Here is a 15,898-nt window from a genome sequence, read left to right as displayed (position 1 = left end):
TTCCGGTTTTGCGTGACATAAGGATTAATGGGTACATGAGATAGAAGCAGTTAAGAAACTTGCCCGGGGCCACATTGATGATCTGGAAAAGGCCCAGACTCATTCTTGTGTCTTTGAGCTCCAATTATTTTTTTCCTGACATATTCTATGAGGCTCTCAATCCCAGCTGCAGATTACAATGGTCTATGGTACTCGAGGAATGCCAGTCCCCCAGGAGATAGAACAGAGATTCATGTACAGGGAAAGGGTTCAAACATTAGTATTTTTAAAATTTCCACATAAAGCTATGGGTTTTTTTTTTTAATTATTTTTCACAGGATTAATTGCTTTGGCCAGATGCCTGGGCATGATACGGGCACAAACCCAACTTCTTCTCTTAGCTTTTGTTATTCTTTTCTTCTGTTGGAGTTAATTCACCATATGGTATTTGGCATGATGTGCCATCTCTTAGGATATACTTTTCATCGTCTGTCAAGTGAGGCTGGTGGGTAAGGGAGCTCTGTAGTCTCTTCCAATTCTGAATCTTAAAAATGGAGTGTTGGTGGTGTGTACATTGAAATGAGGGGAGCGAATGGAGAAGCTAGGGAGTGCCACTCACTCCACAATCTGACTCATATGGCTTCTTTCCGTGTCCCTGGTAGCCCGCTCTTACCACAGAGACTGAAATCTCAGCTCTCTGTATCACTTTTGACATTTCAAACAAATACAGCTCAACTTTTTTGGATCAGCTGGAGGATAGATAACAGGTGTCAGGACTTGTACAGCCGGTGCCTGGTGCAGAAGAAGCCAAAACAGGATTGCGACGAGAAGCCAATGCTGCCGTGTGCATCTTTTGATTCACAGCCCCTAAGGCAAGCAAGCAAGCATATGTTTCAGCTTCTCACATGAATGGAGATATCTGCTTTATGCATCTCAGTCTGTTTTGAGATGCAAAAAACAGAACACTCCACAGACTTCTCGTGTGCTCACATTCACCACATACAGCTCTGGCGCCCGGGCTGAGGGCTCAGTCAGCTGTCAGCCTCAGCAGAACTGGCCTGAGGAGGCTTTCTCCTCTGTGTGTTCTGGAAAAGGCACAGAGGGAGAAAGTCGACCTTTCAGCCTTGTGTAATTCAGTTGTCGCTATTGCAGGGAAGCTGGGCTTGCAAGCCAAAGCTCATGCCTTTGCGTATGTGGCATGGTAGTGTCATCAGAACAAGCCCTTTGATACATAGAGCTCATTCTAATGCCCCTGGGCAGCACAATCCTGTGGAAAGTCATTATTATTACCATGGATGAGCTGAGGAAACAAATACAGAGTTCCCTTAACTTTCCCAAACTGGGTAGGAGTAAAAATAGAATAAAGTCAAGGTCTAGGAGTTGAATCTATCCTTCCATGCTGGTCACTTTCAGCCCAGGTAACAAAAGTACATTTCCTCATTCAGAAATGGGGTACCTGGGCCCTGAAAGTTAGCCCCTGAATTCCCTTTTTCTAAAAATTCACTAGGTAACTTGGACCTGTGCCTTCTCCTTCCTCTACCTCCAAAGGCCTTCCTTTACAGATTGCTTTAGAATAATATTGACTTTGGCCCTTGGAGTAAAACATGTTTTTTTCCTACCAGACTCCCACATGTTGCAATTGTAGAGGCCTTCGGGAAAAATTTTTAAATGATGTTATTTTGTGTGTGTGTGTGTGTGTGTGTGTGTGTGTGTGTGTGTGTGTAATACATGATCAATGTATTTTCTTTTTAAATTTTTATTGACGGGTATGCCCTCTGCCTGCCTATCTGCTTGTCTGTATGTGTCCAGTGCGTGCAGGTACTCATGGAGGCCGGAGGAGAGCATACACTCTGCTCCCCTGATCATGAGTTACAAATGCTTGTGAGCCATCTGATGTAGGTGCTGAGAACTGAACCCAGGTCCTCTGCAAGAGCAGCAAGCGCTCTGATCCACCGAGCCATCTTTGCAGTCCCTCAATGTAAAATTTCACTCACACAAAAATGAGAACACTTGCATTTCCACTTTACAGAGAGCCGTGCTAATCCTTCTAGACCTTTCTACATGTATCTGTTTACCTTTTATGTATCTATCACATAAAACAGCTAGATAATCTGGATATGTGCTTAGTCACTGTTTGCACACTGAAAAATTCTTAAGTACACATACACGCACCTACATCTGAGTGCAGGGCAAGGAGGTCTTGGCACAGAATTGACTTCCTGATTAACAAAGACATAACTATTAATCCAAAATCTTGGCCGAGTTTTCTAGCTTTGACTTTCTAGGTTATTTAAGACTCTCTCTCCGTGGCCCTTCTTTTACTTGTTCATTGGCATCTGTTACATGCCAGACTCTCTCCTAAACACTTCACATGCATCAGCTTTAACAATGACGGGAACCCTACAAATAAGGAATTATAGCCCCATCTATGTATGAAGGGACCAGAGCACAGGGAAGCAAGTTATCCAGGTTGTTACAATGGATGGACTGGGATTTGTACCCAGGAGCATCCAACCTCAGGGGCTGTGTGTGAAGCAAAACAGTGTGCTAGCTGCCCCAACAGAGGCTGTAGGGGCTGGAGGGATGAAAGGACATTCATTACTAGGGGAAATCAGAAAAAGTTAGAAGTGATTGTCAAGGACGGGTGGCGCATGCGTATTGTGAGTCCCAGGTGTGGGAAAAAGCACAAGTGGTCTTGAGAGTGATGAGAGAGGAAGATCAGCATAAAATGGCAAAAGGTCTGGTCAGCCGCCTCAGGAGCAGATGCCGTGCCTAGGCAGCAGGGTTACATCTGTGTTAGAAAACCAACTTGAGTAGAAGACTTAGCCAGGAGGAAAGGGACAGAAAGATCACTTAGGTCACGGTAACAGTTTAAATGACGTAATTGACTGGAGACAGATGAGATGGGTTTCTAAGCAAAGGAAGCAGAGTGAATAGGCCTTGGTGACTATCGAGGAGTGCATCAGGCTTAGAGAACTGGCAGGCAGCCACAGCAGTAAAGGAACTCAGAAATGGAGCTGGAGGGATGCCAGAGTCCAGAGTGCTTACCATGCAAATAGGAGGAGGACCTGAGTTCCATCCCCAGAGCCCACATAATAAGACAGGCAAAGACACTGGCTTGTAACGTCACAGGCAAAGATGGGAGGACGCTTGAGGCTCATTGGCTGCCAGCCTAATGTAATTGGTGCACCACTAATCCCAGTGAGAGATGCTGTCTCTGGAAAGCAAAGTAGGTGGCTCCTGAGGGACAATACCTTTGGTTGATCTCTGGCCTCCACACTCAAGCACACACACACCCACAGGAATTAAAAATATCAAAAATGATCACAGGAACCTGTTAGAAGAGAGGCTATGGAGTGGTGTTTGAGATGTTTGAGTTCAAGGTCCTTGGGTCTTGCTGGGAAAGTGCTCTGCTGTGACCTTACCGTCTCTGTATTATGTCATCCATGTTTGATGCTGTGTTTCCCATAACCCCCTTCTGTTGCAACTCTCTCTTAGCAGTCCATTATATTTTATTTCTCCAAAAATGAATTATAAACTTTTGATTGTTATAAAAAAACAGAAAAAAAAAAAAAAAAACACATTCCCCAAGACGTATTTTCTTCATCCTGTCTTTATCCAAGGTTCTGGATACATTTACTGGCTTTGTAGTAAACAACTTTTTCTTTGCAGAATACTAAGTGTGTTCAATGTCTGTAGACTCCACCACTGAGTTTGGGATTTATCCCAATAGTACAATTATTAATTATCGTTTCAAAGCTACATAAAGAATTTATGGTTCCTAAGTGAGGTGCAGCTGAAGAAGTAATACCAATTATCACCTAATTGCAACAGTTATGCTTTCCAAAGTAAGGAAGACAGCATGTTTCAGCAACCCAAATGTGCAGAAATGTGTTTCTAGAAAACTTAAACATGCTTACTTTTCAAAAGAGCAAAGCTAAAAGCAGTCTTAGAAATCATCTAGTTACTTTCTCCAAACATCCTGCCAACCAGGTGAGCAAGGCCTGGAGAAGAAAAAAACAGCAGGTATTTAGCTCAGTGTCGGGAATCTGCAGTTATGGATGTGAGCGAAACCTCCTTCGTGTCTTTCAGGTTCCTGTCTTTCAGGCGGCTCCTTCTCTACCATGCTCTGTGCCTCGCCCTGTCAGAGGTTTCAGCCCATACCGTGGAGCTGAATGAAATGTTTGGACAGATCCAGTCACCTGGCTATCCAGATTCCTACCCAAGTGACTCTGAGGTGACGTGGAATATCACTGTCCCGGAGGGGTTTCGGATCAAGCTTTACTTCATGCACTTCAACTTGGAATCCTCCTATCTTTGTGAATATGACTATGTGAAGGTGAGCCCCCCCAACACTCTCTAACTGGGAATACGTACCATTCTTCTTCATGGCTTGCATCTAGTGAGGGAGACTCACAGGAACACAATGCAATGAAGGGCGTAATGGAAGGAGTTAGCCAAGTTTAAGACTATACAAGCTGGTGGGATGACTCAACATCTTTCTCCCTCCTCTAATCTCAATGTCCGTAATGTATCCAATAACTACTGCTCCAACATCCCAAGAAAGAGTGTAGACCCAGTAATAAGCAAATCACAGAGAATGATAATTATGTCAGACACTAAGGTATCCTAAAAGCACTGCCAAATTTCTTAAATAATAACCAAATGTTTAGGATTACAGGCAGTCTACATTAAGAGGTAAGATTTGAAGAAGGAAGGCTAGTGTGTGATTCTGAAGGCCTTGAATATTGTGTCAAAAGTTTATATTTTATTAGCAAAGTACATGGCCATGGAAGGGAAGTGACTTCATGGGAAATATTAAAAATGCATACTGAAAGCAGGGGAGTATCACAACATACAGATAATGGGAGTTGCCATAGGAGAGAAGTTTTGGTTTTAAAGTGGGTCTAAACTAGACAAGCATGGCTATAACTATAGGATATAGAAGCTAAGGTCAGGACAATGATGAGGGCAAAATCTTTGAACTAACTAAAGTTGTGTCTTCAAAAAATTTAATGATAATAAAGTGGATCTGAAAAGGCTTGAAATATTCTAAGAGATCAGGTCTATTAAGGTAGTGCCTACTTCAAAAAGTTAATATAACTAGAAAATTTTACTTTTTTATGCATGTATGTATGTATGCATCTTAATGTATGTGAGTATTTTGTATATAAATACATTACATGTGTGCAGTGCCCACAGAGGCCAAAGAAAGTTTTAGAGTCCCTAATACTACAGTTACAGGTAACTGTGAACTACTGTGTGGATGCTAGCCCCAGGGCTTCCAGAAGAGCATCTCTCCGGCCCTATGTAGCACATACTAAGCTCTCTGACTTCCTGCAAAGGGTTCTCACCAAATAACCCAAAACTCATCTTACTATGTTTTAATCTCTAGTCTACTCTTACCATTCCTCAGCCTGTTATTCAGCAACAGTTAACCTTGTATTAACGAGACTATTTGATCAGCAGCAGAGTAGTGAATTTTCAAGACCCCTTTATATTTATCACCTCATTCAAACCTCAGAAAAGTTTTATGAGACATGAATGCTATCATTTCTCACACCAGAAAGTTTAAGTGACTTGAGGCAATGCACCTGGAAGATGGTAGGTCATGATCCCAACCCATGTCATGTGAATTTGAACCCCATGTTTGTTTGGCTACACTGAACAGTTCACAAGCTATGCTCCCCTGAGTCCCAGGATACAAAAGATCACAAGAGGCTCAGAAAATGCTGAGTGCCGCTGTGGACCCCTCCTCTGACTCACATTGTTTTATATGTAGAGCATTAGCATGGCATCAAATGATCACATGGTATTTCATGTCCAGGTTTTCAATCTCAGCATCGTTGATGTCTGGAACCCCATAGTCATTGCTGAGAAACAGGGTGTTCAACACTGAAGGGGTTTTAGCAGATTCCCTGGCCTCTACTTGTTCAAAGTCAATGGCTATTCCACCTGGTTGTCCTAACCAAGAGTATCTACAGATACTGATACCATCCCAGAACCATTCCTGTTTGGGGTGTTGCCATTGTCTGGGTGCCCCATTTTATGAACAATAGGACTATTAGGATGCAAAAGATCAAACATCCAAGAAGAAATATAAACCTAAAAGACATGGGCTCTGGGCAGTTTGAAGTGTACTTGAGGAAACCTGAAAAATGAGCTGCTGAGCTAAAGTCTTTGTGAAATAGACACATTTGTCTAATTCTGACAGGGAAAGGGATTCATGGGGGGAGAGAGTTTGCATGGCTGACCGTCTAGAATACCCTCCTAGCATCCAGCTGCCTGTAGAGGTTCTGGCAGCCATGAGACAGGAATAGGCCTCCCATTGCAAGATGCTGCCACATCTGCAGGCGGCTGGCACTCAGATAGAGACAGAGCCTTGTGTGCCATCCACATAAATGCAATAGAGTTGTCCTCCAAGGTAAGAACTCACGAAAGTTAAGCTTCAGGGCCTGTAGAGGTCCATATCCTCATATTTTACAGGATTATGGTAAATGTTGCATGGTTTAAGTATTTTTTCTTCTGATAAACATGATCTATTAAGTTACAGAAAACACAGATATGGAACTGTTTGGGTTTGGGTGAGCCTTAAAGCTCCCCTACTTGCTCACTGTCACCCTACAGCACTTTGAGGCCCAGTACTTGAATTTGCAGCTCTAGCCAAGTTCTCATTGGCTGGAAGAAGAGACTGAATCAGAATTCAAAGGGAAATCTAACACTCTGCCTTTGAGCTCTTGAGTCCAGAAGTATCACACAGAGTTGAAAACAGTTCTGCTTTCCTAGTTGCCTTTACAACCCCAGCCTCCAGTATATCCAGTATATCCTTTATTTTTTAAACTTTTAATGAGACAGGATCTCTTCTCTTTTGATATGAATGCAAGCACAAACATGCCCTGTGACTCCAGGATAAGTCAACACCACTCTCCCAAATTCTATTTGTTCATCTGTTCAATGAAGGATTGCATCACTTTCCCTAGGGATGCATGAACAAATGTCTACTCTCCCTGCTAGGAACCCTTAACCAACCAAAGGAATAACTCTACCAATGTCCAAGTTGGTGAAGCAGGGAGTTCATTGGGGTTACATACAGGATGGTGGAGAAGCAGTTACAATGGTTCAAAGGCAGCTGAGCCACCCCAAACCTACCATGGCCTGGGAAATAACTCATGACAGCTCCGTCCTGGGTCCCTGTGTGACTTGAAGACTGTTGGAGACAAGCTGGAGAGACTTTTGAAGGTAGCTCAGAAGATAGGATGTTCTCTTCTGCTCAGCAAGGCCTAGTGAATCTTGTTAGTTTCAGTAACTTCCTGAACCTTGTGTACTTGTTTGAATCTTAAGGAGCTTCCTCCAGGAGAGAGTGTTGCAGCCTGGATGAAACTGATGGAACAAGAAGTAGGAGGAGATGATCCCTAAACCTCCCAATCTTACTTGCCAGAATTTTCCAGATGACCCCTCCAAGTCTTTATTATCCTATTTAGCTAGTTCTCAAAGTTCCATGGCCATTATTAGCACACAAGTATAGCCTGCAATTTTCAAAGGAATGTTTTTAGTGAGACGCTATCTGAATTGAACTTGTAAAGATAGCACACCATTGCTTTTATTTACCAAGTAACTTAAAATATTTTCAGTTTCCTTTGGCAGGATAACATCTCAGACTACTTGAGGCTTTTTTACTCCATAGCTGAATATTCCTTGTAGCCAAGGGGTTGGTTTAAAGGACCACCCAACTCACAGGAACACTTTCCAATCTAACCCACATCTGTGGTGCTCCCTTGCCACTCATGTCCAGCACCAGTAGAGTGACCATGAGGGAACTGCTGACACGGAGTATCATCACTCCAAAGCCAGACCTCAGAGCTGTGGGCCGGATGCTCACAGTTACGGGAATTCCTTGCCAGCCTGCTTTCCCGCAATTCTCAGTCTTCAAGACACATGCACATCTGCACAGCAGCATCTGCTTCCTTGGAATGTGCTGTCACTGTGGAGTCCTGCAGAGCACAGATGAGGCATATGAATCACAGCTGGTGGGTGCTGCAGACGAAGGGCCAGGCAGAGATGCTGAGCATTGAGGTTGGAAGCCTCAGTTCTGCTTATCATTCTACACTAAGACATTAGCCCTAAGCAGGTAGCTTCTTCTAGAAGAAATCTCTTAGGTCTATCCTCCCTTCCCTTGTCAAACAGAGAGTTGATTTGCACAATCCATAAGCCCACTTAAGCTCAGTATTCAAAGACCTTAGGAACCAAAATCTAACTCCATCATCATCATCATCATCATGTCAAAAGAGTGAGGAAGAGTAATTCATTGGCTCATATCAGGCCTGGGGCAGAATTGACATCTGAAAATTGTCGATCTTTTCTAAAGTTGTGTTACACAACTTTGAGCCCACTATGTGGAAGGCAGAGACAGGTGGATCACTGTGAGTTTGAGACCAGCCTTGTATATCCGGTTCCAGGTCAGCCCAAGATTAGACATACAGACCCTGTTAAAAATATTATATTTTCTTCTTTTAAATTAATCAATCTATAGGAGTATCCGATCTAATGAATAGCTACGTTTTAAGTTGCAATATATAGCAAATGTTGCCTGTATTCAAATTGTTACAACTCTCTTGCAGTTGAATTCTATTATATAGCCAGAAAATACAGGGTTTTCCCAGAAATTACAACAAATTAAGTTTAACTGAGCATCAGGTCAAATAATTAACTTATAAAGGAGACATGAGGTGAGAGTTGTGGAAATGCAAACCTTCAGGCACAGAAGTTCCCACCATTTACACATTCAATTCCAAGTTCACTCATACCAACTGCTTGTTACGAAGAAGGCATGCAGCAATCCAGTTCAGCATCTGTCTGTCTATCTATCTATCTATCTATCTATCTATCTATATCTCTCTCTGTATATGTTTCTCTGCCCATTGCTTTCTCTCAATTTCCACACCCAAAGCTCAGTGAGTAGCTACTAAGTGTCCAAAAGACACAGTGCCCCATTCTCCTGTTAACCCCACATCCCTTATATAACGAATAGTTCTTGTATCCTTTGCACTGTGAGCCCCTTAGCTTCCGGTCCTTAGTCAGCTTGCTCAATACAGTGCAATGTTCTCCTAAATACCTGCCAAATATCAGCCTCTCTCATAAGTCTGCCCTCTGCAGATATTCAGAGGAATCATCTTCAGTATTTCTCTGCTGGTGCTAGTCTCACCATCTTTCCGTACCTACTCACCTTCTTATGAAGCCCAAGGATTCCGTAGATAACCCGTCCCTAAGATGAGCACTGCCAAACCTGGGTACCCAAAGACAAGCAGTACAGTCCTGCCCACCAGAAACTCACAATTTCAAAGGATGTAACAAGGCAATTACATAAGTACAATTTTACAACCTGCATGAGAAACTCAAGGCAACACACGTGTCTGCTAATGATCACTTCTGTGTAGTCAGATCTCGGTGTTTGAAATAATGCTTTAAGGGTAAGCAAAGAGCCAGCATGGTGATTCCTGGACTGGAATGTGTCAACAGTTAGCCACAGCTCAGGGACTGAAAAGGATGTACCAGTGGAGGCAGGGAGAGTGGTCAGAGTTGATGTTTCTTAAGAAGAGACACAAGAAAAGTCTAGAACAATGATGTAGGGAGGGACTAAGAAAATGTCTAGCAAATTTGGCTTTAAACATGGCCATTCAAAGTGATAGACAAAAGACTAACTGGTTGAATTGATTTGGGGGTTTAAGCAGGCACATCATGGTCAACGTGATTCTTCAGTATATTGTGTTTGCCGGTTTTCTATGAGCTCGCTCTGTTTGAAAAGAAAAATTAGTAACGACAACAAAAATAGAAATAATATCAACATAAACCTTGTGATCTCACACAAAAATCGCCATTTCCCTTAGAAATTCTGGCAATATTGAGAGACAAGCAGCTGGCACCTTATAGAGTTGACCATGTAGCCAGGGCTCCCCACTCCAGTGCTGAAGTATTCTCATATCTTGCTTGAACTCCTTGTAGTAAAGAATGTGAAACTTTCCCCTCCAGCGAGTCTACCAAAAAAAGAAAAAAGAAAAAAGAAAAAAGAAAAAAGAAAAAGAGGAAACAGAGAAGTTCCTGAGAAGGCGTCTATTTCAAGGAAAATTATTTGAAAACATTCTTTGTGGAATGAAGAATGTCTGTCTGCATTTAATGTGCAAAATATGTTTCTGTCTAAAGAAAGTCCTTTGTGCTTTCAGTGTGGCATCGTGTGGCATCATCTGGTATCTGAGTGTAGGATTTTCAACAGGAAGCTACAAAGTGGGGACAGGGGACATGGAGGTGACATAGTCAGCAACATGTTTAAGTAAGTTTGATCTAGATACACAAATACAATACAGGACTTAGGCACAGGCCATGGCGGGAACCTACTGAGTGTGTTAGTTGAATAGAACGTGTGTCTGGAGGAAGCTCCCAGCCCCCTACAGAAAGCTTTGGAAGCTCAAGCAGTACATCACAGGAAATGGGGCACAAGGGAGAGGAAGGAGAAATGAGAGCTTCTAAAGGTTTTGACAGCCTGGTGACTACTTTCCCTGGGCATGGAGATCGGGAGCATGCACAGGCCAGCAGGTTTAGAAGGCACAGGGCATGTTTTGAGTCTGGAACACAACTGGAAGTGCTAATCCCGATTTTAGGATGGGGCTTAACCAGACATAAGGATAAGATTAACTGAGTCACTATGCATGAGACCCCTTGGCCAAGCTTCTTCATCTCCCTTAGCTCAGACTTGTTGTCAGCATTTTTTAAAATCTAGAATGGGCACAGTGTCTTCCTCAAAGCTTAAGGCAGAGTAGTCTTATGTGGAATGGGCTAAAAATGGCAGACTCAGTGGTCTGAGTCGAAGTTTTAGAAACTGTGAGACCCAGGAGCAGATGCTTCCTGCATGGTGCCTTGTTAAATGGAGATACCATGATCCCTTTCTCATGGGCTCGCTGGGAATGTGAATGGGGAAAAAGCCTTTAAAGACCTATGTCCAATGAACATTAGCTAAGTAAGGCAGGGATGGTCGTGGTGTAAGATGGATGCTAAGGACTCATCTGGCATCAGCTGCTGCTCTGTGAATAGAATCATCCTCTTCTATTCTCACTGCCTTGCTGAATCACCCAGGGATTTCTGGGAAATTCCTACTAAGTGTTTTGAAAGTACCATTTAAAGGCAAGGGGGCTGTGTTTTACTACCAATATTTTGAAAACAGTTTCCAATCTACTGCCACGTGTGATTCTTCTCATGAAATAGAAGGACCCAGTTATTATTATTCCTAGCCCACAAAGAAGGAAACTGAGCCACGAACAAGTCCCTCTGGGCAAGTTCTTTGTATGCCCAAGATGTGGTTCTGTTTCTCTTGGGACACCTCTCAGGCCTCTGTTTGCCTCTCAGCCATGCATTTATTCCTAAGGTCACAGTTTGCCTGTTAAGGTATTTTAGTGAAATTTTTAAAATGGCATCGAGGGATATGAGGGTTCTTGTTTTGTCCAGATTCTGTTAAATAACTTTCTCTTTTATCCCTGACCTTTAGAGGACAATCCTTTTAAGAAATAATAAGGAACGGAGTCTGCAGCACAAAGGCTAGGAATGCTTGGTTGATATGGCTGTGGTCCTTACATATCTCAAGTCATTCCCACTAGACTGACAGCCCCAGAAGTTCAAGGTTTGGTCTGTGTTTTCTCTAGTAGCAGTCAGTGTCCTGGGTAGGACAGAAAAAGGCAGAAGTCTCCAGGAAGTTGTGCCGAAGAAAGAACACCATTCTAGACATCACCCATTGGCTCAGAATAAGACCATGGGCAAGTCACCACTGCATTCTGGGTGCAGCTTTCTAAGTAATGGAAGTATACCCACTGGCTTTGCAGTGTCCTCACTGTTTTCGCTGCTCTGAGACCCAGTCCAATGCCTTTTCCCCCAAGTCACATGGGTCAGCCTGCATCCTGCAGCATAATTGAGATAGAAGGTCCGCTGACCCTGTAATGACTTCATTACAGCTCTGTGTTTACTTAGAATATGGCCATGACCTTCAAGCTGTGCTGGCCCCAGCTACTGCAGTGGCTCTGCTCATTCTCTGGGAGTGGACAGGAGATCTTGACCTCAGAAGGAAATGAGAAATGGATGGCGGTTTCTCTTGAGTGATAATTGCAGTCCGGGCATGATTCTTCCCGCTGGGGTGCTGGGCCCCAAACACCAATGCCTGTTAACTGAAGAGAACTAGGAAGTGAAAATGAGCTTCAGAAAGTGTGACCAGATCTTATTTTAAGCAGGAAATGCAAACAGCACAGGCTCTGGGGTGGTGAGAAGAAACAGAAGGAAGAGCCTCATGCTTGGTCCAGGAAAGCAAGTGAATGTGGATGGAGCCGTGTGAGATAGACGTTCTCTCTGGGGCACTGTGTACAGAGTGCACATCCACGTGCTCGCATATCCACAGGAAACTGCTTGGTAAAAAGGTAGAACTGAAGCTTTTCTTACAGGAGAGGAGAAAAGGTGGGAAAGATGTTCAATCAGGAAATGCTGTGTAGCTACAATTTTAAGGTTCAGGATCCAGGCTTCTGTATTTTACCTACTGAGTAATGAGCAGACGGGCAAGAAGACAAAATAGAGGTAGTGTAAGGGTCCTGCAGAAGTTGAGGCATGTGCCGTGACTTGACTATGGCAGGCAGGGAAGCCTTATTGAGAAGGGAATATTTGATCAAAGATAACAAAGAAGACCTTAATCTTGTGTTTCCTGGAAAGAAAGCCTCCCAAGCAGAGGGAACAAGCAGCACAAAGACCCAGGAAGGGAGATGTCTGGGATGTATGAAGATGAAATTAGAAATGTCGCATGGCAAGAGGGTACAGATAGGGCCAGGGAGGGAGGCTAGGGAATAGAGCTCCTTTAAGATGCAGCGGGGGATGAAAACACTTTGACAGCTGCTTTCTGCACCTCGTGTCTCCTTTGCCCTGACTCTTGGCAGACAATATTAATACTAGATTGAATGTTCTAGAAAGCTGAGGCCTAGGAACAGTGATATGTGCATTCATAAATGAAGGAAAATAGGGGACGTGGGACCCACAAGAGATGGATCTTGGCACATCATTCTCCTTTTGAATACAAAAGACATTAAAACCCCAGAAACAATGGTGGAACAATGTTAAAATAAATGAGAAATGATGGGTTTTCACAGAATTTATTTATTTACAATATGGTTTGTTTAATTGTCATCTGGGGGGAACTTAACAATTAAAGATGGTTGTGTGACTGTTTAACAATTCGAGCAAAATCCTAGAAAAGTTGGCAGTTGGCTTTTGTAAGCTAATAGGTATTTCCCTATTCATAGCACAACATGACAAAATTAAAGTAGCAAGAATATGTGACAAAGACCTAGAGCCCGTGGATCTGTATTTCCAGTCCCCGTGAAGGATTTCTATGCAAGGATTTGAGGATATAAACAGGGTTAGTTGGGATAGGGTTCTGAGCTGTAGCACTGAAGACAAGAGCTCATACATTCCTGCAAACTTCTGGGGATGTTACTCAAAGCGCGCCTCCCCCCTCCCACCCTCCCACTCCCACCCCACTCCCCCAGTCCAGACCGGGACATACCTTGAGCCTGGCAGCCTGTGCTATCAAACACAGCCATCCTTTGTTTTATTTAGTCTGCAAGCTATTTTCTTGCACTGAGCTGTGGGGCCCAGTCTCCCTCCACTAAAGGGATTTGCATGTGAATGAGCAGCCCCCAATCCCGGAAGAGATGAGATGGAGAATTCTGAGCCGTTCACAATCTAGAGGGATTGTAAATCCACCCTGGCTCTCCTCCCCAGCTACAGTACCAGGAACCTCCTTGCTGCCCTACTGCTGCTGGGCTCCAGCTGAGATGTGGGGCTCTGCTGACTCCCACCTGCAGGATGCCTGGATGCCTGGATGCCAATTCCCAGGCTCTGGGCCAGACACCTCCCCTGCCAGTCCTTTCTTCTCTCCCTGCACATGCTGGTCTCTTCAGTTCACCATCATCCCTGGCACCAGTGGCAGCCACAGACTCTCAGGACCTGGCAGCTCTTTCTCAGGCCCCCTCATTCTTTACGGTGTCTGCCCTTTGCACAGAGACAGGACCTTCTCGTGGTGTTGTCAAGCTCCATTAAGAGGTTTTACTGTGGTTAGCTGAAAAGATGAAGTAAGAGAAGACCACTATCCTGGGGAGATCAGTACACCTGGGCCGTTATGATGTAACTTAAAGCCAGACTCAGTTTCCCCACCTAAAAAATAAAAAGTAAAAATAAAAATACACTTCAATTGTTAGTTGTTTAGAAGTCTGACCGCAGTTCAGAACAGACCACTCCAGACCACACCGTTCCAAGGGGGAAGAGGTTTATTCAGGAGATAGGACAAAAGGTGGGGAGAAGAAGGTGGAAAGGTAAGAGAGAAGAGAAGTAGAGGCTGGCCATGACCACATGGAGAGAGAGGAAGGTGGGGGAGGGGACAGAGAGGCAAGAGGGTAAGAGAGAGAGTAAGAGAATAAGAGTAAGAGAGTGAGGAGGGGGCAAGCAGCCCCTTTTATAGCGGATCAGGCCTACCTGGCAGTTGCCAGGTAACTGTAGGGAGGAGCATACCTGGCTGTTGCCAGGTAACTGGGGAGGTAGAGTTTAGACAGAATACTAACATCAATTATCTTTTCCAACTCTAACCATTGATATAGTTGTCTGATTCTAATTATTTGACCAGAGTTGGAAATCAAGACATGTGAATTTTATCTCAGGTTTCCTACTCATAGGCTGTGTAGTCTTTGAGGAATTCATATGACTTCTCTATGCTCGAAACTGTGATGTCTCTCTGAGTTACACTCATTACATGCTCAAGACTAGAAGCAAGTAACACAGAGCGAAAATGTTGCTCAGGAATAAAGATGAATCATCATCTTGTTTATTTGTTTTTATTCAGTTAGTTGTTTATTCATTGAGACAAGGTGGTCTCACTATGTGGCTCTCTCATCCTGGAACTCACAGTATGACTCCAGGCCTGGAACTCACAGAGATCCTGCTGCATGAGCTGCCACTCCTGGCTATTCATCATTTGTTTTTCAAGGCCACATGGTGTGGTCCAGGACTGAAGCACTGACACCCTTGCCCCCACCCCCAGCACATCTAGCTGAAGTCATCTTGCATCTTCCAGCTATGTGATTTCGCAGGGCTGGCTTTCAAGAGCCTTTTAAAGATTGCTCACAGAGTGAGTTCCAGGACAGCCCGGGCTACACAGAGAAACCCTGTCTCGAAAAACCAAAAAAAAAAAAAAAAAGATTGCTCACATTCAGCATACGCTGAGCCACTGCTTTCTCTTCAGGCTCAGGTTCTTGTCTGGAGTCTGATATACTTAATTTTATTCCACCTATACTCTTTAACTGAAATGTGAAGCCACCTGCTAAAGTTGCAAGACTGGAGTGTCATCCACTGGCCTGGACCCTGCAGGTGAACGTGGTTCGCTTCTTACCAAATGCCCCAGTATATTTTTGTGTCCATTGGGGTGGGTGAGTGTGTGTGTGTGTGTGTGTGTGTGTATTCTGCCTATTTAAAGGAAATATATTAAATATTTTTCATTCAAGTTTGGCTTATTAGAGCAATGAATCTTTAAGTCCAGGTTTCTTTTTAAGTCTAAAAGCAAATAAGAATTACCTATAGTTTGACAATAAAACCTTCTACTTTGTACTCCCATTATGTGTAATCAGTGTGTGTACGTATGTACACACGTATGTATGTATGTAACTAAGGTTACATCCCCATGTGTAAGACCAAGGAATAACTTTGTAAATGTAATCCCAAATGGTCTGATCAGTCTTAGAAGGTACTAAAGTTACTTATTTCTTCAGATGCTAATGCAGAGGTGATTATTGTTTTTATGGCTAAAAGTATAAAAAAGGCTAAAGACTTTAAGGTGGGTGACTTTTAAGAC

At 43.5% G+C, this 15,898-nt stretch overlaps 1 protein-coding gene across 3 annotated transcripts in view; it reads left to right on the top strand.

The window, feature by feature from the left end:
• The window catches only part of Masp1 (MBL associated serine protease 1), a 69,975-nt gene that overhangs the window by 1,964 nt on the left and 52,113 nt on the right, over positions 1-15,898 (top strand). For all 3 annotated transcript variants that reach the window (XM_034515396.2, XM_034515395.2, XM_034515397.2), the window contains exon 2: positions 4,072-4,318. In XM_034515396.2, the coding sequence (XP_034371287.1) occupies positions 4,072-4,318 (247 nt within the window). The remainder of the gene's footprint in view (positions 1-4,071; positions 4,319-15,898) is intronic.

The sequence above is a fragment of the Arvicanthis niloticus genome, chromosome 12, assembly GCF_011762505.2.
Source record: "Arvicanthis niloticus isolate mArvNil1 chromosome 12, mArvNil1.pat.X, whole genome shotgun sequence".
In the NCBI taxonomy this organism is placed as follows: Eukaryota; Metazoa; Chordata; class Mammalia; order Rodentia; family Muridae; genus Arvicanthis; species Arvicanthis niloticus.
This window is presented reverse-complemented; position numbering and strand designations above follow the sequence as displayed.